Source organism: Sarcophilus harrisii, chromosome 4 (assembly GCF_902635505.1).
Source record: "Sarcophilus harrisii chromosome 4, mSarHar1.11, whole genome shotgun sequence".
Classification (NCBI taxonomy): domain Eukaryota; kingdom Metazoa; phylum Chordata; class Mammalia; order Dasyuromorphia; family Dasyuridae; genus Sarcophilus; species Sarcophilus harrisii.
In genome coordinates, this window is record NC_045429.1 from 321,677,126 (window position 1) to 321,703,544 (window position 26,419).

Here is a 26,419-nt window from a genome sequence, read left to right on the forward strand (position 1 = left end):
CCCGGAGATGGGAGTGCCTGGGAAGAAGTCCCAAGTGGGTCCAGTGGGCCAGTGATCCCCCTCAGCTTCTGGGAGTGGGCCAGGACGTTTCCAAGTACGGTCACGTGGGGGAAGCGGGTACACACACAGAGTCCGGGCTCGGGACCCCATCTAGCCGGCCCTCTCTGCATCCTCCCCTCCCCATCTCATGGATGAGGGGCTGAGGGGGACCGGAGGCCACGCAGGCCCAGGCTTCGGCCTCCCTCAGAGGCCTGGGAGACAAGGCCGGGCGGCCGGTGTCTCGGGTCCAGGCCCGAGCCCGGGAAGGCCCCACCGGGAAAGAGCCCAGGCCCTGGGCCCTCACCTTCTGGGCCTGCAGCTTGTAGGCGACCTGACTGGGCCCGTCGGAGGGCCCCAGCTCGTGGCGAGGGAGGTGCTCCATCCAGGAGCGGAGGTTCTCGCTGCCGTTCCTGAGCTGCTGGTGCAGGAGGCTGGCGTCCTGTACGGCCTTCTCCCTGGGGAGGGCACGGAGACAAGATGATCCTCCCGCCCCGGGGGCTGGGACGCACCTGCTGGGCCACGGGGTGAGAGGCCGAGACTGGGCGAGGGGGAAGTCGGCGCCCTCCCAGCCGGTCCCCGGTGCCCTCCCGGCCGGGCCCTGCCCTCACCGCAGGTCCAGCTGGTCGGCCACGGCGTGGTAGCGGTCGGTGAGCCCCTGCACCTGGCGCCGCTGGCGGGGCAGATCTTGGCAGAATTCTTGGAAGTTGTTTTGTAGCGCGCCGCAGCCATGCTCGGTGGCCTTCAGCTCCCGGTGCAGGCCCAGGACGCAGGCCTGCTGCTCCAGCAGCTCCCGTCTCTGCCGCTGAAGGAGCAGAAGCAGGCTGAGACCCGCTGCCTCCAGCTGCCCAGGCCCGGGCCTGGTGCCCCCTCCCTCCGGTCTCCCTCTGCATCCCCCGGGACCCTCCCCACCCGCTCCCATGGCCCAGGCAGGCTGCTCTCAGGAGTCTCGCTTCTCCCTGGGCCCCTCACCTGCAGCTGACTGATCCGCTCCTGCAGGGCGCCAGGGCCCGCGGCGATGGGCGCCTCCTGCGCCAAGCCGGACTCGAAGCCCCGAATCACCTTCTCCGAGGCCTGGATCTGCTGTTCCAGGGCGCGGGACGCTTTTGCCCTGGGAGAGAAGAGGGGAGAAGGTCCGAACCCCTGCTGCTTAGCCCCCAGCCACGCTCCTCTGGCCTAACTCCCCCGCCTCCACCCAGCAGCCCTGGAAACACTCACTTTTCCCCGTAGAGACTGCAGAGGACCTGCACGTCACTGAATTTGTTCTTGACGTTGTTAAGGGTCACTGGCAGGTGAAGCCCCGCGGGTCCGGCTGGCTTGGAGGACAGGAGAGACTCGCACTCCTTCTGTGTGGCCTCCTTTTCAGCTTCCAGGCCCTGCAGCCTCCGGGTGACGTTCTGCAGGCAGAGGCATGGACTTACTGTGGACTCCAGGATTCTGGCATCTACAGCGGGACCGTCATTCACTACTCTACTGGCCAGGGCCCCTCGGCCCGGGGACTCCCCCTCAGCCTCCCATCATCCAGGATAATCAGGCACTCGCCCAGGGGGGCCGGTGAGGGGAGACTAGCCTCCACCTCCGACGCTCGCCCAGGGGGCCGGTGAGGGGAGACTAGCCTCCACCTTCAAGAGCCTTAGGAAAGGAGTTTCAGGCCTGAGCACCAATTAATTCTGCTCAAATTGTGCTTCAGAGAACAAGTTGTCAGCTCTCCTTAGGAGCGCTGAGCCCAGTCCTGGGTACCACTGCTCCAGAATGACATGGATAAGCTGAAGAATGTCCAGAGGAGGACAACCAGAGCACCAACCCCGCCGCATCTCCCTCATTCCCAACAAATGGCCTTACTTCCTACTTTAGTGAGAAGATCCAACTTGCCTGTTTGAATACTTTGAAACCTAACTCAATTGCTACTTTCTCTCCTCAAACTTCCTTCCTCCAGCTGGAAAGGGTCCATAGATTCCCCTCTCAGAGTTGGGTGACATTTCTCCTCTGCACTTAAATAACTATCTAAATAATTACATTCAGGGTGTCTCAAAGACCTTAGTGCTATTCTAAATGACTAAAAATTTGGGTTATTTTTCATAAATCTAATTCTAATAAATATTTTCCTGGTAGTCTTTTAGTATCATGAAGATGATACAGCATTTGATCCTCCTGAACACCTCCCTCTTTCCTCCTCTCTTGACTTTCATGACATCAGAGTTGGAACTAAGATGGTACCACAGGGCTTTGCTTCAGATCCTAGCATGGTGGGAAGGGTAGTGTACTTTCCCGCTGTCTACTCTTGAGCAGCTACATGATGCACCACTTCTGATCCTTCTACTTAGCTGACATTCGCTTCTTTTGACTCTTCTTTCTTCTCCTACTAAATGTGGTCATACTCTTCTAGATGTAGGCTCTGTCCTCAATCTTCCTCCTTTCTCTTCCTACGCTCTCTCTCATGGTCCTCTCATCTGGTTGCTCACCTTCAATTAACACTCAAGAAAAATAGCTCCCCCCACCTCTGCCACCCCACCATAGGATTCTGGAGCTTCCGTCTTCTTCCAAGCTCCAATTCTGCTTTTCACAAGGGTTCTTAGCCTGGGTTAATATTTCAGTGAGTATGTGAACTTGGATGAGAATATATATACATACATATATATTCTCACATACATACACCATTATTTTCACTAACTTTTGGTTTCCTTTGCCATCCACTGTATTTTATGCATTTAAAAAATGCTATTTCCTAAACAGTCCACATTGGGGTACTGATAAATGTTTAACAACCAGTTCTCTCAAAATATATACAGATTAAGTTTAATCTGCATTAACATTTTCTCCATCACTTTCTTACATCTGAAAATCACAAAATGATAAATTAAGCCCCAATTTGTAGCATTTACTGATTTCTAAGGTATAAATGCTCATGCTGCAAATTTGACAACTGGCTCTCTAAAGGCAGTTCAAACGGACTTCAGCACAAACCTGGGTCCATGATACAAGAGGGATTAAGAATCCTTGCTCTGACACTTCCTAAAACAAGACTCATCTTCTGCCATCAAGCCAATTCATCTTCCATATTTTCCCATCTCTGTTAACAACAATAGCCATTAATCTGAAATCTAGTTGATTGATGATTTAACTCCTCCCATCCTCTCTCCCTCCAAACAGACACCAAATCTTGCCAATTCTATCACTGAAATATTTTTGACACTGGCTCCCACTTTCTATTCTTTCCCTACTGTCTCCTACTGTAATAACAAGAGGTCTCCCCAACTCCATAAATTAGTGATAACATTCCTCAGTTGCCATTTCCAAATTTCTTGGCCAGCCCCTTCAAGGCTTCAAACAACCTTTCTAGCTTTACCTTCCTTTACACGTCTTGCAGTCCCACCAAACAGAGCACTTGCTTTTTCTGTTCATACTAAATTTGCAGTTTTTGCATAGCTGGGTTTGTCAATTACCTGAAATCTCTCTTTTTGACATCTTTCTATGGAAATCCTATTCATTTTTTCAAGGCCTCATTCAAACGTCAACTCCATGAAGCCTTCTCTGAATCCCCCAACCAAGTATAATTTCTCCTATTCAACTCACATATACTTTCCCTGTTCTTCATTTATGGCACATTTTGCCTCTTAATGCTCTTTGTATATATAGCATCTCCTCTACTAGACTGAAACCTCTATGAGAGAAAGGACTATGTCCCATTTATCTCCCCTCCCCAAGAACCTAGCATTGTGCCTTTTGCAGAGTAAGCATCTTGTAGATAATGGTGTAATTTCCATCCCCTTGTCCCTCCAGGATAGGGCTCCCAGAGCTTCACCCACCTCCTGGCTCCGGATACGAGTGTTGAGATCATCCAGGGGGGCACTGCGGTTCAGGGGGGCACGGATCCAGCCCAGGATCTCATGTTCTATCTGGTTCAGGTTACTATCCAACTGAGTCAGCTGGGTCAGCAGCTTCTGGGCTTGGGGGCTGACTGGGGCAGAGCCTGAAGGAGCTGGTGGAGGGGATTAAGACAGACAAACTTGGGTGAATGAGAACTCAACTCCCAGGACTCCCATCTCCCTATTCCTATTGCTCCTCCCTTCCATTCTCAAGGAAGTCACCACTATGTGTATAAGTATGAACAGAACTCTATATTTGGCATAATAAAAAATGAAGGAATAAAGAAGAGTCTCTGGAGAGATAAGAATATAGCTCCTTGTCTGTGTGGATGTGATCCGGATTGTACAAATAAGTCCACAGGAAACAGAGAAGGGGGAATAAAGTAGATGAGGGAAGAATTCCCAGTTTAATTTCCGATGTGGCCACTTTGGAAATTCGTTTTCCCTGGCTACATACATTTGTTCCTAGAATTTTGTTTTGGTTTTTTTTCTCAACAGAATGGGAGTGGGATAGTGAGGGATAACATAGGGATGGGGTAGCAAAAGGAAGAAAAAGAAAAGAAGGTCATTGAACACTTTTTTAAAATTCAGAGAAGGAAATAGAATAAAGGCCAGAAAAAAGCAGACAAGCAGGACAGCTCTAAAAGCTATAGCAGAACTTAATGTAGATTTTTTTTTTAAAGCAAGCTGTATTTTGAATATTTAAACTTTCATATGTAACTTTCTTTTTCTATTCTACTATGTATATAGAAAATGTTCACTTTGGTGATTGTTGAGGGTAGAATAAAAATTATTTTTAAGTAGAAAAGTAATCTAAGATAGTAAGTTTCAATATGTTGGTAAATGTTTAAAAACCAGTTCTCTGGGAAAATAATGCCACAATACATTTTCAAGTTTAATCTGCATTAATAACATTTTCCCCCAATACTTTCCTATGTCTAGAAATAATAAGTCAAGCTCTGATTTGTAGTGTTTACTAATTTCTGGAGTATAAATGCTCACAATCAAAATTTAACAATGGATTCTCAAACTCATGAGAACTGGCTCTAGCCTATCTCTAGTGGTTCACTTAATCTAGAATCAAGAAGTTGTTGAGCCATTGTCTGACTCTTTGTGACCCCACAGACCATATCATGCTGGTACTGTCCATGGGATTTTCCTGACAAAGGTACTGGAGTAGTTTGCCCTTTCCTTTTCCAGTGAATTCAAGCAAATAGGATTGGGTGACTGACTCGGAGTCACACAACTAGTAAATCCCTGTGATCATATTGGAACTCCTGGCATAGCAGTTCCACCCACTGAACCATTTAGCTGCCTACAAAATTCAAATCCAGCCTCTGTTCGTCTCAGTCTCCTCATTTCTAAAAACCAAAAATGGGGATAATAATAGCGCCCGCACCCTAAGGTGGATGTGAAAATAAATAATTATATAAATGTAAATGTTAAAATATTCATAAGTTCATAATTTACAATAAAATTTACAATGTACTAAAATTTATAATTTATAATAAAATTTGTAAGATATATAATTTATGATAAAATTATAATTCATAAAATATACAATATTTATTTTTTAAAACTTTGCAAATCTTAAAACACGCTAGAAATGATAGAATCAAAAGAATTCCTATATGCTTGGAGTCAGGTGTGATGAATCTAAAGGAAGTGAAGATTCAGTTTAGTGAACAATTATGAGTAGTTTTCAGCTAGAGAGTCAGGGGTGTTAGGAAGGTGAGAGTTCTTGGGTAAGACAGAACCTGCATGTCCATACCCTTTGGCCTTCTTCCTCTGCCAGAAGGTGGACCCAGTTCCCTATTGCCAATGCTTCCCTTGTGTCCTAGGTCTCCCACTGCAGTCCCCATCCACCTTATATTCCTCCATACTCTCATGATAGCCCCATTACCCTGCTTGCTGGGCCGCACGAGCTCACTGGAACTGGTCATTGCATTGCGCTGGAAGTCCTTACATTTCTGCTTCAGCGCCTGCAGGTCACAATCTATCCTGGGAGGGGAAGGTAGATGAGATGATAAGTCTCCTCTCTTGAACCCTTTCTTCCCTCCCCCTTTCCTCTGTGCCCTTATGCAGGCTGACTGGGGCCCCCCCAATGCTGATAAAATTCTAACCTGATGCAGAGAAACCCAAACAAAGATGGAAAGAATTGGTGGGGGGGGGGTCTACTAGGATAGGCAAACCTTCAGAGACCCAAGGAGCCCTTGGCTTGAGCCCAGTTTTGTGGATCTGGAAAATGGTGCACTCACTCAGCTGGCCAAAGGGAAGCCAGCAGGGGATGGGGAACAAACTGAAGTATAGAGAGACAACTGGATATATGCCAATGGACCCAGCCTTGAGGGGCAGGGGAGGACACGATAAAGAGCCGGGTCAGGGAGGTCCCAAGAAGCCACCTGGACCACACCGTACCTGCCAACCCTGGCCATGGCTTCTAGGTCAGGTGGGGGGATACAGAAGCAGGCAGCTGGGGCTCTCTTGGACTCCCCACCAGAACCCTCCACCACCCAGGTATGGGGGTCACTGTTATCCTTCAGGGTGTACTTTTCGCCTCGAAATAGTTGCACCTGGATGAGGGAGAGATATTTTTGTTTGTTTGTTCTAAGTAGGAATCTGGAGCCCAGGCCCCTCAGACATGATGCTAGCAGCCATCTCAGTATCTTTGCATTGCCTGTATCCCCGACCTGGGATGCTCTATCCTCTCATCTTTTCCCTTTATTTCAAATCCTATTCTGTGTAGGAGGCCTTTCTTGGTCCTGCCTGCTACAGATGTTTTCCCCCCTCTGATCCATTTCCCTCCCCTTTGATTTTAATTTGGATAAACCAGCTTATTCATATGCTGTCTGTCCCATTACCCTGTAAGATCCTTAAAGGCCTGGTCAGTGTTTTTTTCTTTTTTATAGTTTTTTATTTTCAAAACACATGCATAGTTTTCAACACCCACCCTTGCAAAACCTTGTGTCCAAATTTTTTCCCCCTCCCTTCCATCCTCTCCCCTAGATGGCAAGTAATGCAATACATGCTTTTGCCTTTTTTTTTTTCTATCCCTATCACTTAACCCAGTGCTCAGCATGTAGTAAGCGCTTAATAAATAGCAGCTGATTGACTGAAGCTGCTGCACTGTGCCAGGAGAACCCAGAGACCTGCTATGAAGGAGGCTTCTATGGATCTTGGCTGACAAAGTTAAGTATGAAGCTGCAGGTAGACCCCCTTTAACATGGTACCTTAGGCTTTTTTTTTTTTCCTACTAGAAGCTTTTCTCAATCCCTTTTAACTCTAGTGTCTTTTCTCTGTTGATTATTTCCTATCTATTATCATTTTCTATTTATCTATTCCATTTCTTCTGTTGATTAAATTTCTATTTCTATATATCTATTTTCTGTTACCTATTTGTCTGCATACATGGATTACCCTCTCAAGGAGAGGGACTAACTCTTGCCTTCCTAGCATTTGATGTGCTGCCTGGCATACAGTAGGCACTTAATAAGTGCTTACTGACTGACTGACTGACAGGTGTAGAGCCAGCAACATTGCCCTTACGTCGCCAGAATCCCAGTCGCAGATGCTGTCCACCTGGAGGGGCTTCACAAGATGCTTCCTTCGAAGAGGGAGGGGGAAAATATCCTGGGCTTGTTTCTTTAGGTCTTTGACTGTCCTCTCCAATGTGTTTAGCTGCCTTTCTTCAGCCTGTGGGAGGAAGGAGGGGGAAGAGCAGCTGTCCGGCCAGGCCAGGAGCCTTTGGGTTCAGAGAGGAAGCCTCCCTGGCCCTTCTCTCCATGTCCCCCCCAATGTCAAACTGCTCCTGGGACACAGCCTTCCTTCTCCATTTCCTCTCCTAATCCACCCTCTGGATTACCCTGGGCACCTTCCAAGAGAGCTTCTGTTCTCCAAAACCTTCCATGTAATGCCCTTCTCGTCCCCCTGCCCTGCTGATGTCCCCCTGAGTGCCAGCCCATTTCACAAGCCACCCCCTGCACCCCTCCAGTGGGATGCTCCAGGGCATTGAGCACCCTCCGCACACTGGCCACAGTGCAAAGCTCAGGTCTGACCCCTCCTGCCCTCCCCAGGAAACGCCAGTTTATTCTCTAGGACCAAGTATGAAACGTTTACACATCACTCCCCTCTGCACTGGGGGCAGTAAGGATGCACGGTGGATAGAACTCCAGGCTTGGGATTCCAGTCAAACCTCAGGCACTTTCCAGCTGTGCGACCCTGGGCTATTCACTTCATCCTGTTTGCCTCAGTTTCCCCATCTGTAAAGTGGGCTGGAGAAGGAAATAGACCAGCCACTCCACTATCTTTGCCTGGCAAACCCCAAATGGGGACCAATCCTTCAGACACGACTGACCCCAAAGAGCCTCCTGGCTCCCCCTCACCCAGTTCTCCATCTCCCATCTCTCTGCCTTCCTTTCAGGCTTCCCTCATCCCCAGCGTGCATTTCCTCCTAATTCCACCTCTTGGAATCCGCAGCTTCCTTTAGGACAGTGCAGATGGCACTTTCTACACGAAAACTTCCTGAGCCCCCCCTCCTATACCCCCAAGAGCAGCCTCCCCTCCTCCCTCAGGTATGTCCTGGACCCACGGCTGCTTCTCAAGGGCAGGGCCGTCTCCCTTCAGCCCTTGTAGCTCCAGCGCCTGGCCTTGTGTCTTTCAGAGAATAAAGGCTCAATAAACGCACGAGGATGGATGAGAAATCCTGCCCTCCCCTCACGCCAGCCCAGCCTCATCCAGGTGGGCCACGACAGCCGCGGTGACTTCTGAGTGGCCAGGACCTATTTGGAGGAAGAGTGGGTGGGGGGAGAGGTTCATGGCTGAGTGTTAATGTGTGTGCATGTGGTGGTGGGGTGAGTGGGGGTAAGTATGTGGTTGGTGTGTACAGGTGTGTCTGTGTGTGTTCTATGTGGGCTTGTGTGTACAGGTGTGTGTCTGTGTGTGTTCTGTGTGGGCTTGTATGTACAGGTGTGTGTTCTATGTGGGCTTGTGTGTACAGGCGTGTGTCTGTGTGTGTTCTATGTGGGCTTGTATGTACAGGTGTGTGTCTGTGTGTGTTCTGTGTGGGCTTGTATGTACAGGTGTGTGTTCTATGTGGGCTTGTATGTACAATGTGTCTCTGTGTGTTCTATGTGGGCTTGTGTGTACAGGTGTAGGTATGTGCAGGTGTGTGCATGCACACATCTGTGTTTGTGGGGGGGATGAGTGTGCATGTGAGCGTGGGAGGGAGGATGAATCCGGGGCATGCGCCTGCATACCCAGGGCAGACTGGAGTGATACTCCAGGATCCTGCGGTGATAGTGGCTCTCTGGGAGAGCTATCCTCTGTCCTCTGTCGGTGGTTACCAGTGGCCAGCTCTCCCCAACAGCTGTGTCCCCTTATAAAACACATGGGGTCGGTCGGTCTCCCTCTGATGCCCAGCCCCTCACTGCTATCAGTGCTCCGGGGCCACCCATGGAGCAGGGAGGCTTCCTGTCTTGGCCCCGAGGGTGGCTGGGGGGCCACCTTACCTCCAACTGCCGAAGCCAGTCTGAGGCCGCCCCCGGAGGGCTCCCGTGGCCAGGATGGCCCTTCGTGTTCAGAGTTGAGCTCACTTTCTTCAGTGTCTGGTCGGCAGCGTCCAAGTTATCTTGAAACTGAGAGTTGCCCAGAAGGCTGTCAATTCCCAGGGTCTCTCGGATCCTTCCCAATACTACCCACAAAAGCCCATCTTCTCTCTGGAAGGCTTAAGGCCCTTCAGGGATGGGAGCAATGGACAAAGCAGCCTTCCATCCACCAACTCCCCCAAAAGTTTCCCCCTTCATATCCTAGCTAGCTAGCTTATAAACATATTCCCCCAAACCTCAACTCATGGAAACCCTCCAAAACGAGTCCATTTAATCAAGTTTTCTTGAGTAACTGAGAGTGGACCCTTAAAAGTCCATGAGGAATAAACACAAAAATAGAAACTCTCAAAATGAAAGAGAGAAACAAAGCTGAAAAAAGACCGCATGAGAGCATCTTTGATACAATCCTCATTTGTATCCCGAGAAAACTGGTAACAGGCCATTAGAACTGCCTGGCTAGATAGTCTGGCCCACCTGAGCTCAAATCCAGCCTCAGACACTAGCTGTAAACCTGGCAAATGTCTGAACCTCTGCTTGCCTCAGTTTCCTCAACTGTAAATGAGGATCCAATTGCACCTCCCTCCTGGAGTGGTTGTGAAAATGCTTAGCATTCGGACCAGTGTAGACATAGATGCTTCCCCCCAAGCTGTACAATCCCTAAGGTCACCAAAGTGATTTTCTATGGCTCTAGGTGGCGAATGACATTTGCTGACTCTCTCTAATGGAGCTCCCCTTAAGGTCATCACTCTGATGATCGTTGTCACAAGCCTCTGAATCGGATTAAACCCCAGGACACCCCTGGAAGGATCTTTGTTTGGGGATAAACTGAAGGGGAGCAGCGTCCACATCTGTGCTTTCACCCTTCTAGGGAGCTTGCAGTCTGGAAAACCCTCCATTCCTGCAAATTGGCTACTCTGTTGGGGGCCCTGGGAGGGGGGATATCTTGCCAATGGCACAATCAATATTTGTCAGAGAAAAGAACTGAATTAAGGTCTTCCTGATCGTCAAGATCAGTCTTTCATCCATTGAGCAACAATATCTCCCTGGAACTTGGTTTAAAAAAAAAAAAAGATCTCATCTTGTTTTCTTGTTCCTTCTTCCACTCTCGGAGGGGAGGACAGCAAACAAAAAATTGTGGTAACCAAGCACCCCAGTCAGCCGACTATTCCTTAACTGTGGTTTTATCTTTACTTCGTGTTATCTAATTGTTGACTTGGAAATTTTTTTAACAACTTAATTTAAAATTAGGTCCTCATATTCACTTCAAATTCATTTTGTTTGCAAGTGGAATTTTTTTAAAAATCCTAATTATTGGGATTTTTCAAGGATCAAATATATCCCCCAGTTTTCTCTTTGCCAATCTTCAAAAGCCAAGCTGGGGATCTTACCCTGCGGTAGTCTTCTACACATTGCAACTGGCTCTCCTGACAGATGCATAGGTTCAGGAAATTCTGCCATTCAGTCTTCAGGGCCTCTTGGTGAGCCTGGGGATACATACATGAAATCTAAGAATCCTGTGACTGCACCCCTACTCTGATTCTGACTACTTTTAAAGCAGAATTTTTCTTTTCTTTTCCTGATCTCTTGAGATTTTTTATTTATTTTTTAATTTTTTTATTAAAGCTTTTTAATTTTCAAAAGATATGCATGGATAATTTTTCAACATTAACCTTTGCAAAACTTTGTGTTCCAATATCCCCCTTCTCCCCATTTCCTCCATTAGATAGCAAATAATCCAATATATGTTAAACATGGTAAAACATATTTTAAATCCAATATATGCATATATTTTTATACAATTATCTTGTAAATAAGAATTTAAAAAAAAACTTTTTAAAATACTATTTTTTCTAATTACATAAAAAGACAAATTTTAATATTCATTTAAAAATTTTGAGTTCCACATTTCCTCCCTTCTTCCTTTACTTCCTCCCTCTCTAAGATGGTAAGCAATTTGATATGAGTTATATAGATACAATCCTGTAAAACATATTTTCATACTAGTCATGCTGTGAAAGAATAAACAGGCAAAAAGAAAAAAAATTAAACTGAAAATAGTATGAAAATCAGGGCTTCTCAACATTTTCTTGCTTTGTTGGTCTCATGGACCCTCTTAGGAGTCTGGTGCCATACTTTCATACTCCTTGGATTTAAATAATTGAAGGAAATGCTAAATTCCATTTAGATGGCGGTTGAAAGACTGTAATATTTTCCCCATCCAAGTTCATAAATCTTTTGAAATCTATCCATAAGCCTCAAGAGGACCCCTAGATCTTATGATGTCCTTTTCCCTTCTGCCTTTGTTTATCTGCCCTTTTTATGTCTCTACCAAATATAGTTCAAATTTCTTTAGTGGATATTCAAGATCCTTACTCTTCCAGTATTATATTATAATGTTCCCCTTCATCTCTTCTTTACGGTTTCTTGAAATGCATCCCATGCTTTCTTTCCAATATGTTTTAGCTAGTGTCGTTCTCCATTTTCAGAATCCATTGACATCTTACTCTATCTTTCAGTGTCCAATGAGTAGAAAAGGTGCAAAGAAGTGAGTGTAGACTTGACATCAGGAAAAACTTCCTAAGCATTAGAGCTGTCCAAACGTGGAATGGACTGCCCTTCCCTGGAGGTCTTTGCACAGTTCCTACTTGGATGACACAGTTTTCACCCCAAATGGCTTCAAATCACAGGCTCTCAGCTCCCATAATGCTTGGATCCAAATACCCTAAAGATTCCCATCTTATACTTCAGACCACCTTTTCATCTCTACTCTTACTCTTTGGGTAAAGGGCCCACACTGACGTAGCTATTTCTATTTCATTTCATAGTGATTTATGTTCACATTTGGAGGGCAACTAGCTGGTATGGTGGCTAGAGTGCCAGGACTGGGGTCAGGAAGACTCCTGTTCCTGAGTTCAAATCTGGTCTCAGACACATACTAGCTGTGTAAATGTGGGCAGGTTACTTAACCCAGTTTGCCTCAGTTTCCCCATCTGTAAAATGAGCTAGAGAAAAAAAATAGCAAACCACTCCAGCGTTTGTGCAAGAAAACATCAAATGGGGTTATAGAATTGAACATGACGAAAAATGGCTGAGCAATAACAGGCCAGATTGTTGTTTCTTCCTTTAGACTATGAGTTCCTTGAAGTCAAGGGCTATTTTGCCTTTCAATAACCCCACAAATATACATATATAAATATATACATACACATGGAAATGCATATATATATTATATGTATTTGTGTATGTGTATATATACACAACATACACACATATATAAATTCCCCACTACTTAACGATGCACATTGAGGGGCTTAATAAATGCTTGTTCTCTGATTGATTTTAAATTTAAGGTCAAGACCTAGTTTCATTTTATCTCTGGGTCTCCTTTATTGTCTAACAGAACTTTGCTTATAGCAGCACCTAATGAGTCTCTGTCCCACTTTGTCTGTTCTCATTCATTTATTCATTCATTCCCACCTTCAAAGCCTCTCCTCTAGCTTCTCCTTCTAAGATGGGGCTCTCATGAGGGCCCTTTGGAGAGCCACAGTGAGTCTCCCTATACATGACTGCACCTATAAAACCTATATCAAATTGCTTACCATGTTAGGAAGGGGGGAGGTAAAGGAAGAAGGGAAGACATTTGGAACTCAAAGTTTTTAAATAAATGTTAAAATTTGTCTTTTCATATAATTAGAAAAAAATAAAAAATAAGATACACAGAACCCTACTGGGAACTTGGAGGTAAAGAGGTAAGAGACGGAAGTGGTTGGCTGTCCTTGGGCTCCACGACATGTACTTCCTACCTGGATGGGTCCCACAGCTGGATGCTTGAGCTCCACCATACGCTCCCCATCATCCTCTAACTGGTTTACACATTGCTCCTGCATCAGCAGTTCCTGGCTCTTGAAGTGCTGGTGGGCAGACAAGGGTAGATGATGAGAGGAAAGGGGGAGAAAGTGTCACCCATCGAGGTCAGGGATAAATCCCCTAAGAAGGTGGATGGAACACTGCCCTACAATGCTGCCTCCTTTACCTATCTCTGTCCCAGATGCTCCAACTTTCCCAAATCCAGTGATGAGCAGAGGTGTCCCTGCCCATAACAATAACTAGGATGGGGTGATCTTAGAGCCCTAATATCTGAAAGATGCTAAGACATTTGTGGTCCTTTCAGCAGCACGGAAACTGATCTGAGCATAGTAAACTCCTTGAGGATGATAACTATTTTGTTTTTGTATCCTCAACAGCTAAGATAGAACTTGGTACCCAGTAGATGATTAATATACTGAGATTGATTAATAAAACTGAATTAGAGAAATACCTATTATATTTCTTAATTATTCTTATTTTTAATGTTTATTATATATAATATTATATTATTATAGAATAATTACATTCTTATTAATTAATGGAAAAATTACTAGATGGCAGCTTCCTTTTTGAAGGCTCCAGGTGAGTCTTTTCTTCATCATCCCCAATCCCCACCCTGCCACTTCACGGTATCCTTGGGGATACCTGTCCCTTCACTACCAAATGAGTCGAGGTCCCCTTTGATGTGGCTCATCCCAAGCACATTTTGTAAAAAATAAATCCCCAAGTGTAAAAAAGACCAGCTGTGGCTGACTTCTGACCTCATATTCCTGGCGCACCCCAACGGGGTCCGCCATATTGTCACTCCAGTCCTGCTGAAGGATGCGACGCTGCTGTTCAGTCAGGGCACCGAGCTGCCGGGTACAGTTCTGTAGGTGGGTGTAGAGGCTGCCTAGACTCTGCCCACGCCATGTGGCTGCCTTCTGCCTCAGGAATAAAGATATCCCATCAAGGACCAAAAATAGAGATTCAAAAACATAGACCCATATAGAAATATTTTTAAATGTTGTCAGGTTTGGGACCTGCCCTGATCTATTACTCCACAATCCACTCTTATCACAGGTGGGCCTTTCCTCTCTGCTCCCTACTGTCGGCTGCCTATTGTCCGGTCCAGCTCAGCCCCTCGCCCCTCCCACCAGCCTCCAGAGAGACCCCTTCACAAGAGCTATCCCTTTCTTCCCCGGCAGTCCTTGCTCGGTTTCTCCATCAGGGAGCATCCCCTTCTCACCAGTAGATCTCGGTATTGATTCTTGATGGCTGCAGCATCCTGAGGTTAGTGGGGTGAAAAAAGAGATAAGGGAAATTAATGAGAAGCTCTCCCCAGGGCAGCGGGGATGGGAGCAGGGAAGCACCTGCCCTCATCTACCTGAGAAGTGTTCTCCATTCTGGGATCAGTTCTTATCCATGTGGCAATATGTGTCCTCCAGGAGATATTTCCCAGGTTCCAAGAACTTTACTATGTGAGATCTCAAAGATGCTGAGGGGGACAGCTAGTGGCCCAGAGCACTGACCAAGGAGACAGGAGGACCTTATATGCCTGACATGAGCTGTGTGATTCTGGCCAAGTCTCTTATATCACTTCATTAAATTTAACTTTATAACTTAAAAAAAAAGATTCCTGATATTCAGGAAATTCAGGATCACAGAGCTAGATCCTTCAGGGGACCTTAGGGGCTGTCAAGTTCAACTCTTTCATTTTATAGATGAGGGAACTGAAACGCATGGAGGTTGAGTGTCACACAGAGTCTCACAGCTCATAATTACTTGAGATGGGATGTGAACCTATTTGTTCCCCATTTGCAATTCTGGGCTGCTTCGGGTCACTCTGAGTAGAGGGGGGAATGGCCCTGGGGAGGTAGGGACCAGGTTTTCAGGGGTCATAGAATGTCACTGCCTCATTTACGCAGACTCCCATCATGGGTGGGTCAGGTGGGGAGATGAGTGAGCCCCTGAAGACTGGACCAGAATGCTGGAGGGAGGCTTCCGAGAGGGCGGGCTCACATACCGGGCCGCTGAAGCAGCGAAGCTGCTGTCCATAAGCTTCGATCTCCCTCTGCAAGATGTTGTGCTCGGCGATTTGCTGCTCCAGTTCTGGCATGCCTGAGCCATATTGCCCCTCACAGATCTGCTTCTAGAGACAGAAGGAAGGGCTACGATTTAGACAGGGTCTAGGGAAGAGCTGGGGTAAGGTCCCTTTCAGCCAGGACACACTAGCTCCTCTCTCCCTCCCTACAAGCTCTTGAAATTTTTTCTTTTTCTTTTCTTTCCTTTTTTTTCTTTTTAAAAGCTTTTTATTTTGAATTTTAGATACTCAGATCATCTGAAGTTTACATTTCTTTTTTTTTCTTTTTTTTTTTTTTTTGGTTTTTATTTTTTTATTTTATTTTATTTTTTTAAATTTAATAGCCTTTTATTTACAGGATATATACATGGGTAACTTTACAGCATTAACAATTGCCAAACCTCTTGTTCCAATTTTTCACCTCTTACCCCCCCACCCCCTCCCCTAGATGGCAGGATGACCAGTAGATGTTAAATATATTAAAATATAAATTAGATACACAATAAGTATACATGACCAAAACGTTATTTTGCTGTACAAAAAGAATCAGACTCTGAAATATTGTACAATTAGCTTGTGAAGGAAATCAAAAATGCAGGTGTGCATAAATATAGGGATTGGGAATTCAATGTAATGGTTTTTAGTCATCTCCCAGAGTTCTTTTTCTGGGCATAGCTAGTTCAGTTCATTACTGCTCCATTAGAAATGATTTGGTTGATCTCGTTGCTGAGGATGGCCTGGTCCATCAGAACTGGTCATCATATAGTATTGTTGTTGAAGTATATAATGATCTCCTGGTCCTGCTCATTTCACTCAGCATCAGTTCGTGTAAGTCTCTCCAGGCCTTTCTGAAATCATCCTGTTGGTCATTTCTTACAGAACAGTAATATTCCATAATATTCATATACCACAATTTATTCAGCCATTCTCCAACTGATGGACATCCATTCAGTTTCCAGTTTCTAGCCACTACAAAAAGGGCTGCCACAAACATTCGTGCACATACAGGTCCCTTTCCCTTCTTTATAATCTCTTTGGGATATAATCCCAGTAGTAACACTGCTGGATCAAAGGGTATGCACAGTTTGATAACTTTTTGAGCATAGTTCCAAACTACTCTCCAAAATGGTTGGATTCGTTCACAACTCCACCAACAATGCATCAATGTCCCAGTTTTCCCACATCCCCTCCAACAATCATCATTATTTTTTCCTGTCATCTTAGCCAATCTGACAGGTGTGTAGTGGTATCTTAGAGTTGTCTTAATTTGCATTTCTCTGATTAATAATGACTTGGAGCATCTTTTCATATGACTAGAAATAGTTTCAATTTCTTCATCTGAGAATTGTCTGTTCATATCCTTTGACCATTTTTCAATTGGAGAATGGCTTGATTTTTTATAAATTAGAGTTAATTCTCTATATATTTTGGAAATGAGGCCTTTATCAGAACCTTTGACTGTAAAAATATTTTCCCAGTTTATTGCTTCCCTTCTAATTGAAGTTTACATTTCTCTTTGATTTCTACAACCATCATCCATTTGAAGATGATAAAAGTAAAATGCGCTAGGCTTGCACACTGCAGCCATCTCAGGCAAATCATCTACGGTGCTACAGCAAGAAAACAAGAACAAGAGTAATAATGAGGCTACAAAAATTGGCTATATTAGACACTGGAAAGATGGAGACCAGACTGAGTTGCTGTCTAGAGCAAAGCTTCTTACACTGTGGGTTGTGACTCTCTATGAAGTCACATAAGTGAATGTAGGGATCATGAAAAATTTGGCAACAGTAAAAGGTATCAAATATTCTGCCAAGATTTAATTCTTGATGTAAAATAAACTAACATCCATATTAGTATGCAAATTTGCTTTTATCTTTAATAAATGGTAAAATTATATGTATACAAAATAATTGTTTTAAGATAAATTTCCTTAGGATATATTATCAGTAAATGTTTGATTTGTATACCTATTTTATATATCTATTTACCTGAGATAGAGTAAAAATTTCTCAGGCAAAAAAGGGGTCACTAGTGGAAAAATTTAAGACTTTGTCTAGAACAGAGTTATTTCCCTTCTCTGTCAAAGGCACCCTCTTCTCCCACTCAGCCAAGCATGAAGGCATGGATTGTTGGCAAAGAGCTGGAAGGAAGATGATCTAGTCCAGTCCTCTCATTTTTACAGATGTAGAAACTGAAGTCCAGAAGACTTAAATGACATGGTTACTTACTTAAGAAGGAAGTAATAGAGCCAAGATTCCGATCCAAGCCTTTTCACTCATCTTTGGCCATCTTTTTCTTCACCCACATCCTATTAGTCACCAACTCCCATAAAATGAGATAATATTTGTCAAATGCTTGGCCTGAGCCTCCATAAAAATGGAAATAATGTCATCTATACCTCTTACCTAATGGGGCTATTGTAAAAAAGTATTCTGTAAACCTTAAAGTGCTATTTAAATTGTGAGTTATTATTATACTAGTAGCATGAAACCAGAGCGCTGGAATCTGGAACCCAAGCAATTGGTGTTTACACAGTTCTGTGGTTAGCAAATTTATACCTCCTGCCCCCATAGGCTCTTTTTCCTAAGGCAAGGACCTCCTTCCCTTGCTTTGTCTCACAGGATTCTATGAGTCCAGATCTAGGGCCAGAAGGGACATTAAAAGCCAGAGTCCAACACTTTCAATTTATAGATAAGGATGAGGTACACAGAGGTTAGATCATTTGCCACAACTAGTACATGTCTAAGGCAACTTGTCTTCCTGCTTTCGAGTCCAGTGCACTAATATTAGACCACTTCAAGTTATTGTATTCCCTGTGTTCTTACCTGAATTCATCTCATTATGACTTATCACCAATCCCTTTCCTTCTCTGCCCTATTTTTGTGCTCACAGAAATCTAGCTCTCTGGGATTCCCTGCTTCCTTGGTCACCACCTTCTTCAGGGAGACACAAAATGGGCCGGGAGAAAAAGTTGACATACCCTACTGTCAATTCCAGATTTTCCTTTGTCCCATTCCCCTGCAGATGTTTCCTAATAGTTCACTTTATCCATCTATATCATCCAGTCCAACCCTTAGTTGCTGTGATCCACCAGGTTCTAGGTCACTATACTTTCCTTCTGTAAGGAATTCAGTTCTCTCTCCCAATTCCTTGCTTGAGGATTTCAAAATAGACTTCCTACTTTACCAACCTCTTTGAATTCTATCACCTGTATCCTTATTCTATCTCCTTTACCCAGAAAGATAATTATACCATCAGTCTCACAGAGTGCCAGCTCTGGAGTCAGGAAGACTCATTTTCCTGAGTCCAAAGCTGGATTCAGACACTAATTAGCTGTGTGGTCCTGAGCAAGGTATTTAACCTGGTTTATCTCAATTTCCTCATCTGTAAAATGAGCTGGAGAAGGAAATGGCAAATCATTTCAGTATTTTTGTTAAGAAAACTTCGAATGGATCACATTGACTTGGATACAATTGAAACTGAACAACAACAAAAGTAGGACTTGAATTTGGGTCTTACAGACTCCACAGCCAGAGATTGATCCACTGAGACACATAGTAATTCCTAAGTTACACAGAGACAGAGAAATGATAACTGAATAGATGAAATTCTCCAAACAACATTAGATTGTAAGCTCTTTGAAGACAGGGCTTGTCTTTTGACTCTTTTTTTTTTTTTTAATCCCCAATGCTTAGCACAGTGCCTAGCACAAAATAGGCATTTAATAAATATTTGTTGACTACTGACTAACCATAGAGTATGAATGAATAAAAAGATTTAGGAATTACCTGAAATTAGGGTTAGAGGAGAGAAAAAGGAACCATCAAATGAAATTTAGAAAGAAGAGTCAAAGGAATAAGAGAAAAATTAAAATAGTTGAGTATTACAGAAGCTATAGAGAAGTTAATAGAATAATCAATTAAAATACAAATTTGAGCAAATTTATATACAAGCATTTATTGCACTTATTGGGGGCAGCACAATGTAATGTAAAGACCTAGACTTGCAGTTAAGAAAATTTGGGTTCAAATCTTGCACTTCAACTGTGGAAAAGCCATTTATCTAGTCTCAATTTCCTCATTTGTAAAATGGTGATTGTGCTCAATGGACTCTAAGGTTCCTTCTAGCTCCAGATTAATAATCCTATCACCTAAGGAGGGAATCTTTTCATGTTCCACTGCTACAGCCCAGTAGGCAATGTGCCTAAATAGATGCTAAGTTCTAATCAGCCCATTGCCCATTTACTTCATCTACTAGACTCAAGGGTTATTGGCGTTAGCTCTATGCAGTTCAGAAGGATGATTTTAAATTTTCAGTGTTAGCATTCACACCTTGTAAACTGGCAAACACTACAAGTCAGACCTTAATTTTTTGTTTTGTTGATTGTCTAGACTAAGAAAGTGATGGAGAAAATGTTAATAAAACAATTAAACTGAAAAGTGTATTGTGCATTCTCCTACTCTCCCTCCCAGAAATCCAGGTGTTAGACATTTAACAATATACCTTTCCATAACTGACCCAAAACAAGAAACTCCTCTGCAACAAGGCCTTCCTCATCCAAACTTCTTGCTAATAAACATTTTGCAAGAAATCACACAAGAGGACAGCTAAGTGGTACAGTGTATAGAATACCAAGCCTGGAGTAAGGAGAACCTGAGTTCAAATCAGACTTCAGAGATATCTGACACTTACTAGCTATGTGACCCTGGCTAAGTCACTTAACCCTGATAATCTCACCAAAAACAACAATAACAACAACAAAAGAGTCACATAAGAAAACTGATAGAGTCCGTTGCAAATACTTATTATTTAATTTCAACTCATTGTTGTACCACATTCCTTCTTCCTTTCTTTTTTTTAAAGCATTTTATCTTTTTAAATTTTTTAGCTTTTTATTTTCAAAATACATGCATAGTTTTCAACATTCACCCTTGCAAAATCTTGTGTTCCCATTTTTTTTCTCCCTCCCTTCACTCCACCCTCTTCCTTAGACAGCAAATAATCCAATATATGTTAGACATGTATAATTCTTCTATACATATTTCCACAATTATCGTGCTGCACAAGAAAAATCAGATCAAAACTGAAAAAAATGAGAAAGAAAACAAAAAGCAAGAAAACCACAACAAAAAAGTGAAAATACTATGTTATGATCCACATTCAGTCCCCATAGTGCTCTCTCTGGGTGCAGATGGTTCTCTCCATCACAAGTCCATTGACACATTCCCTTCTTTCTAAATGGAGTCTCTATCACATTTCTATCAGTGTTTATTCCCAACTTCTGCTATTTTCTTTAGCCTTTAACATTACCCTCTTAAGACCTGTGTGTTCAAAAATGTTTGTGGCAGGTCTCTTTGTAGTGGTCAGAAACTGGAAACTGAATGGATGCCCATCAACTGGAGAATGACTGAATAAATTGTGGTATATGAATGTTATGGAATATTATTGTTCTGTAAGAAATGACCAACAGGATGATTTCGGAAAGGCCTGGAGAGACTTACATGAACTGATGCTGAGTGAAATGAGCAGGACCAGGAGATCATTATATACTTCAACAACAATACTATATGATGACCAATTCTGATGGACCTGGCCATCCTCAGCAATGTGATGAACCAAATCAGTTCCAATGGAGCAGTAATGAATTGAACCAGCTACACCCAGCGAAAGAACTCTGGGAGATGATTATGAACCATCACATAGAATTCCCAATCCCTCTATTTTTGTCTGCCTGAATTTTTTATTTCCTTCACAGGCTAATTGTGCACTATTTCAGAGTCCTATTCTTTTTGTACAGCAAAATAATGGTTTGGACATGTATGCTTATATTGTATTTAATATATACTTTAACATATTTCACATGTATTGGTCATCCTGTCATCTGGGGGGGGGGGGAGAAGGGGAAAAACTGGAACAAAAGGTTTGGCAATTGTCAATGCTGTAAAATTACCCATGCATATAACTTGTAAATAAAAAGCTATTAAAAAAAATTACCCTCTCAGTCCCCTCAACAAATTTCTTCTTCTTTATTAAGAAAATAAGACCATATGCTCTGAGTTTTTTCTTTATACCTTGAAGCCTCATTAACATTTTCACCTGTCCTTTCCTGTTTACTCTGGTTTCCAAGGAACAGGCAGTCTCTCTTGTTGCTAAGGCTAATGCCTCTACAGGGATCCCCATTTTTTATCCTTCCATCTGTTCCAAAAGTTTGTCCCACTTATCATAACTCTGTCATCTTCAATCTACTGGTTCCATCTGGACAGCCCATAATCATATTCAGATCAATCCCATCATTAAAAATCCTTCATTTGATCTTGACATCCCTTCAAGCCATTACCCTATATCCATTTCCTCCCATTCACTTATAGAAGTATCCTTGCTGCCCCTGTACTCTTTCTTATTATTTAATTTTATTCTGAATTTAACAAACACCAAATAGAAACTACATATATAATGGAAAGGGAAAAGAAGATGGGATATGATTCTGCTGGCAGCAGGATAGAGTACTAGATCTGCGGCTAGGAAGACCTGAGTTCAAATTTGACCTTAGACACTTACTAGCTGTGTGACCCTGGTTGAGTCACTTAACTCAATCCACTGGAGGAGGAAATGACAAATCATTCTAGTATCTTTGCCAAGAAAATCCCATGGATGGGATTAGCATGATAAGGTCCATGGGGTCATGAATAACTGAACAAGAACATGAAACTGCAGATCTCAAATTAATATGGATTGTAGACTTAGCTTTTCTTTATAAATATATATATATATAATAAAGTCAACTTGCAGAGTTGTCCTGCTTGTCTGTGCTTTCTGCCCTTCCTTCTGTTCTCTTCTTTGTATTAAAAAAAAGATCCCTTCTTTCCCCATCTCCTCGTCCCTTACTTCCCCTCCCTTTTTCTCTTCTCCCTTCCTATCCTGCTCTTATTTCCTCATCTCTCCCTTTACCTCCTTTCCTCTTTTCTGTCTTCTCCTCTGTTCTCTATTTTCTTCCTCTCTCTTCTCCTCCTCTCCTCTCTTTTCCTCTGTCCTCCCCTTTCCTTCCCTCCCTTCTCCTCTCCTCTTCTTTTCCATTCTTTATGCACATTCCCCCTCTTTCCATATTACCTCTCTCTTTTCAGACTGGAAAAAAGAAAACAAAAAAGTTCTTTAAAACAAACAAATATTCATTATAAAGCAAGATAAGCTCTCACATAAGTTCTGCCTTTCTCACAACTCATTCACTTTTCAACTCATTTTGATCCAGCATTGATCCTCTCCCACTCTCCCGAAACTATAATCTCCAAGGTTAAGTTGCCAAACCCGACTTCCTTTTCTCACCTCATCCTTCTTGACCACTCCTTCCTCTTGGATACTCCCTCCTCATTCCCCTTCTTAGCATCTCACGCTCACTTTTCAGTCTCCTCTTCCAGATCACCATCCATCTCCTACCTATCCTACAGATAGGTGCTAGACTAATTAGAAAAGTATCACTACTTTTCCCCCTTTTTCTTGTTTTTTTTGGTTCTCTCTCTCTCTCTCATGGTTTTTCCCTTTTCTTCCGATTTTTCTCTTTGTACATGATTCATAAAGAAAATGTCTTTAAAAAATTGATGTACACATATAACCAGAAAAATAAAAAAACAATTTTTAAAAAATTATGCTAGTTAATAAAAAAAATCTTGTCTATTGTATTGTATGTTTACCTTTTCCCTTTTCTTCTTATATTTCACCTCCCCTCCACTGTTAAGCCCTTATCATTCAAATCTGGACTATAGTGATACTTTTCTTATTCGTCTTCCCAATTATTTCTCCTCTTTTCAAACCATTATCTGCAAATGCTTTCTGAAAGCACATACATACCTGACCATGTCACTCCTGTGCTAGAAAAAAAAATATTCAATCATCCATTGTCATTAGGATAAAACACAAACTCCTGTCCATTTCATTTCTGACCATCTTCTACCCAGTTTTCTGCAGTCTGGCACCTATCTATATTTTTTTAATGTATTTAAAAAGAAAAGAAAAAAAATAAAAAGAAAAGACTTAAAATACATTAAAATTTTTTTCTTATTGCTACTTTGAATAAAAATATCAGTATGTGCATACAAAGAGTAGAAAAAGAGAATTGTATAGAAAATTGTGAATTTCCATTGTGTATGCATATAGCATATTAGTTAGAAAATTGTCCTGTTTATCTGTGTTTTCCTTTAAACTACTTTCTGACATATGAATTGATACAAAGTGAAGTGAGCAGAAACAGTAGAACATTGTACACAGTAACAAACACTATTGTATGATGATCATCTATGAATGAGTTAGTTATTTCAACAATACAATGCTCGAAAGGACTCATGATGAAATATGCTCTCCACCTCCAGAAAAGGAACTAACTGATGGAGTCTGAACGCAAATGAAAGTACCCTATTTTTCACTTTATGTATTTTCCCTACTTTTTTTCCCCTTTGAGCATATAAAACCTATGTTAATATATTGGATTACTTGCCATCTAGAGGAGGGAGTGGGGGAAGGGAGGGAAAAATTAGAACATAAGGTTTTGTGAGGGTGACTTTTGAAAATTATCCATGTATATGCTTTGAAAATAAAAAAGCTTTAATAAAAAAAAGAAAAATTAAAATTTGCCTGATATTCAAAGTTTATTACAATCTGGTATCATTCTTTTTGGATTTATCTCACATTACTTCCCCTAAACATACCCTATGGTTAGAACTGGAATATTCTAATAAAATTTAAATATTCATTAAAAAAACCAAAAAATAAATAAAACCTATGTTAAATTGTTTACTATCTTAGGGAGGGAGAGTTGAGGAAGGGAGAGAGAAAATATGGAACTCATTTCTAAAAAAATAAATGGTAAAAATTCTCTTTGTGTAACTGGAGAAAAATATTATTTTAAAAAATGACATAAGTTTCCTTCTGTTCCATTCAGTGTACTTTAAAATACTGCTTCATTAATAATCTCATCATTCTTTTTCTTCCTGCTTTACTATCATCACTCCTTCCTTTTTTACCTCAAATCCCTCCACAAATTTTTTTAAACTACCTTATTGTCAATAATAATCAGTATATAGTTAAGCAAGATAAATCCATACACTAATGTTTCCAAAAAATATTCTTCACTTCTCTGTAAGACTACCTTCCTTTTCAACCTTTCAACCTTTACATTACTTCCCTTTATGAATACTTTATGATGTGCTGGTAAATGTTTAACAATCAGCTCTGTGGGGAAAAACAAGCAGTACTTACAATATACTTTTAAGTTTAATCTATATTATTAACATTTTTTCCATCATTTTCTTAAGGCTAGCCAGTCTGCAAAACCACAAATTAAGCCTTGCTTTGTAATCTTTGCTGATTTCCAGATGTCAGTGTTCAAAATGAAAATGTAATCATCTGTCACATTTCTGCATTATCCAGCCCGACTGGTCTGGCAGCTAGTCCCTGAAACGACACTTAAATCCCATCTCTGTGCCACAGAGGCTGTCCTTCGTGGCAGGAATTTACTCCACCCTGACTTTTTCCTCAGTCTCCTTAAAGGTCACTGGGGCAGCGAGGTGGTATGAGTGCCAACTCTGGAGTCAGGAAGACTCATGTTCAAAGCTGACTTCAGACACTTATTAGGTGTGTGACCCTAGACAAGTCACTTAACCCTGTTTGCCTCAGTTTCCTCATCTGTAAAACGAGTTAGAGAACTACTGCAATATTTTTGCCAAAAGAAAACTCCAAATGGTGTCACAGAGAATCAGACACAACTTATACGAATGAATAAAAAAAGTCATCTTCTTTGTAAAATCTTCCGTGATTTACTTTTTTCTTCCTCAAAATGCCCTGTATTAGACTTATTTGTATTTTATCCCACCCATTCCTTTCTTCTCTTTAGAGTGTAAACTCCTTGATGGCAGGGATTGTCACTTTCTGTCTATATCCAGGACAGCACAGTGTTTGGCATATTAAAAAAATAGGATAAATATATTAATTATTTAATAATTTATAATAAACATATGTATTTAATATATAATTTATATATAATATATATGCATATGTACATATTATGCATACATTTATAATATGCATGTAATTTATAATTAATTAAATTGACATAAATAATATAATAAATATATTATTAAGTTAAATAAATAAAATAATAAATTGATTAATAAATGTTCACTAGACCATTAAAAAGTAGGTGCTCAATAGATACTTAGTGTAAAGATTGTGTCCAGGTGATGGATACACTGGATGATTCCTAATCATAACTAGTATTTCTTAAACACTTTATCCCTGATATAATTTCATTTAATTCACACAAAGGAAGTGCTTTATTTTTCACAATTTACAAATGAAGAAACTGAGGAAATGCCTTGCTTAGGCTCACAAGGTATGTATCTGAGGTAGGATTTGAATCCAGGTATTCCTGAGACCAAACCCTGCACCATGGAGCTTCCTTTGTACCCAGCGTACCCTGGGGACACTGAGACACGGGAGTGAGCATCCTAGAAGCTGGGAGGAGGGGGGCGGCCCTTACCTGTTTCTGCTCCAGCACCCGAGCCCAGTCAACTTTTGGTGTTATGTCAGAAGGCAGCACGATCTTCTCGTAGAGCTCGCGGTACTCGGCACATTCCTGGGTCACCCGTTCATGCAGTTGCTTGATGCTGTCGAAGGGGAAGGTGGGCATGGCGGTCAGTACACAGGCAAAGGGCATCACGTGACCTTTCCTAACTGGCTCCCCGCGTCACCCCTAAGAACCACAAGTGTCCTGGAGAGCAATCTGGAACTCGGCCCAAAGGGCTTTCAAACTGTGCACACCCTTTGACCCAGCAGCGCCATCACTGGATTTGTATTCCAAGGAAATATAAATAAAATAAAGAAATCTTTATTTTAAAAATAAATAAATTAAATTTAAAAATAAAGGAGGGAAAATGTGCAAAAATGTTTGTAGCAGCCCTTTTTTTGTGGCAGCAAAGAATTGGAAAATGAGTAGA

The 26,419-nt window shown here is 42.2% G+C and overlaps 1 protein-coding gene across 1 annotated transcript in view; it reads right to left on the reverse strand.

Annotated features, from left to right (window-relative positions):
• EVPL (envoplakin) overlaps positions 1–26,419 on the reverse strand; it is a 39,373-nt gene that overhangs the window by 5,464 nt on the left and 7,490 nt on the right. The window contains exons 4-18 of the mRNA XM_003768512.4: positions 25,963–26,089; positions 15,378–15,503; positions 14,601–14,639; positions 14,134–14,295; positions 13,309–13,416; positions 10,894–10,989; positions 9,410–9,535; positions 7,449–7,595; positions 6,321–6,475; positions 5,806–5,903; positions 3,843–4,015; positions 1,255–1,433; positions 1,009–1,147; positions 648–841; positions 344–494 (exon numbers count right to left, since the gene is read on the reverse strand). Of these exons, the coding sequence (XP_003768560.1) occupies positions 344–494; positions 648–841; positions 1,009–1,147; positions 1,255–1,433; positions 3,843–4,015; positions 5,806–5,903; positions 6,321–6,475; positions 7,449–7,595; positions 9,410–9,535; positions 10,894–10,989; positions 13,309–13,416; positions 14,134–14,295; positions 14,601–14,639; positions 15,378–15,503; positions 25,963–26,089 (2,020 nt within the window). The remainder of the gene's footprint in view (positions 1–343; positions 495–647; positions 842–1,008; positions 1,148–1,254; positions 1,434–3,842; positions 4,016–5,805; positions 5,904–6,320; positions 6,476–7,448; positions 7,596–9,409; positions 9,536–10,893; positions 10,990–13,308; positions 13,417–14,133; positions 14,296–14,600; positions 14,640–15,377; positions 15,504–25,962; positions 26,090–26,419) is intronic.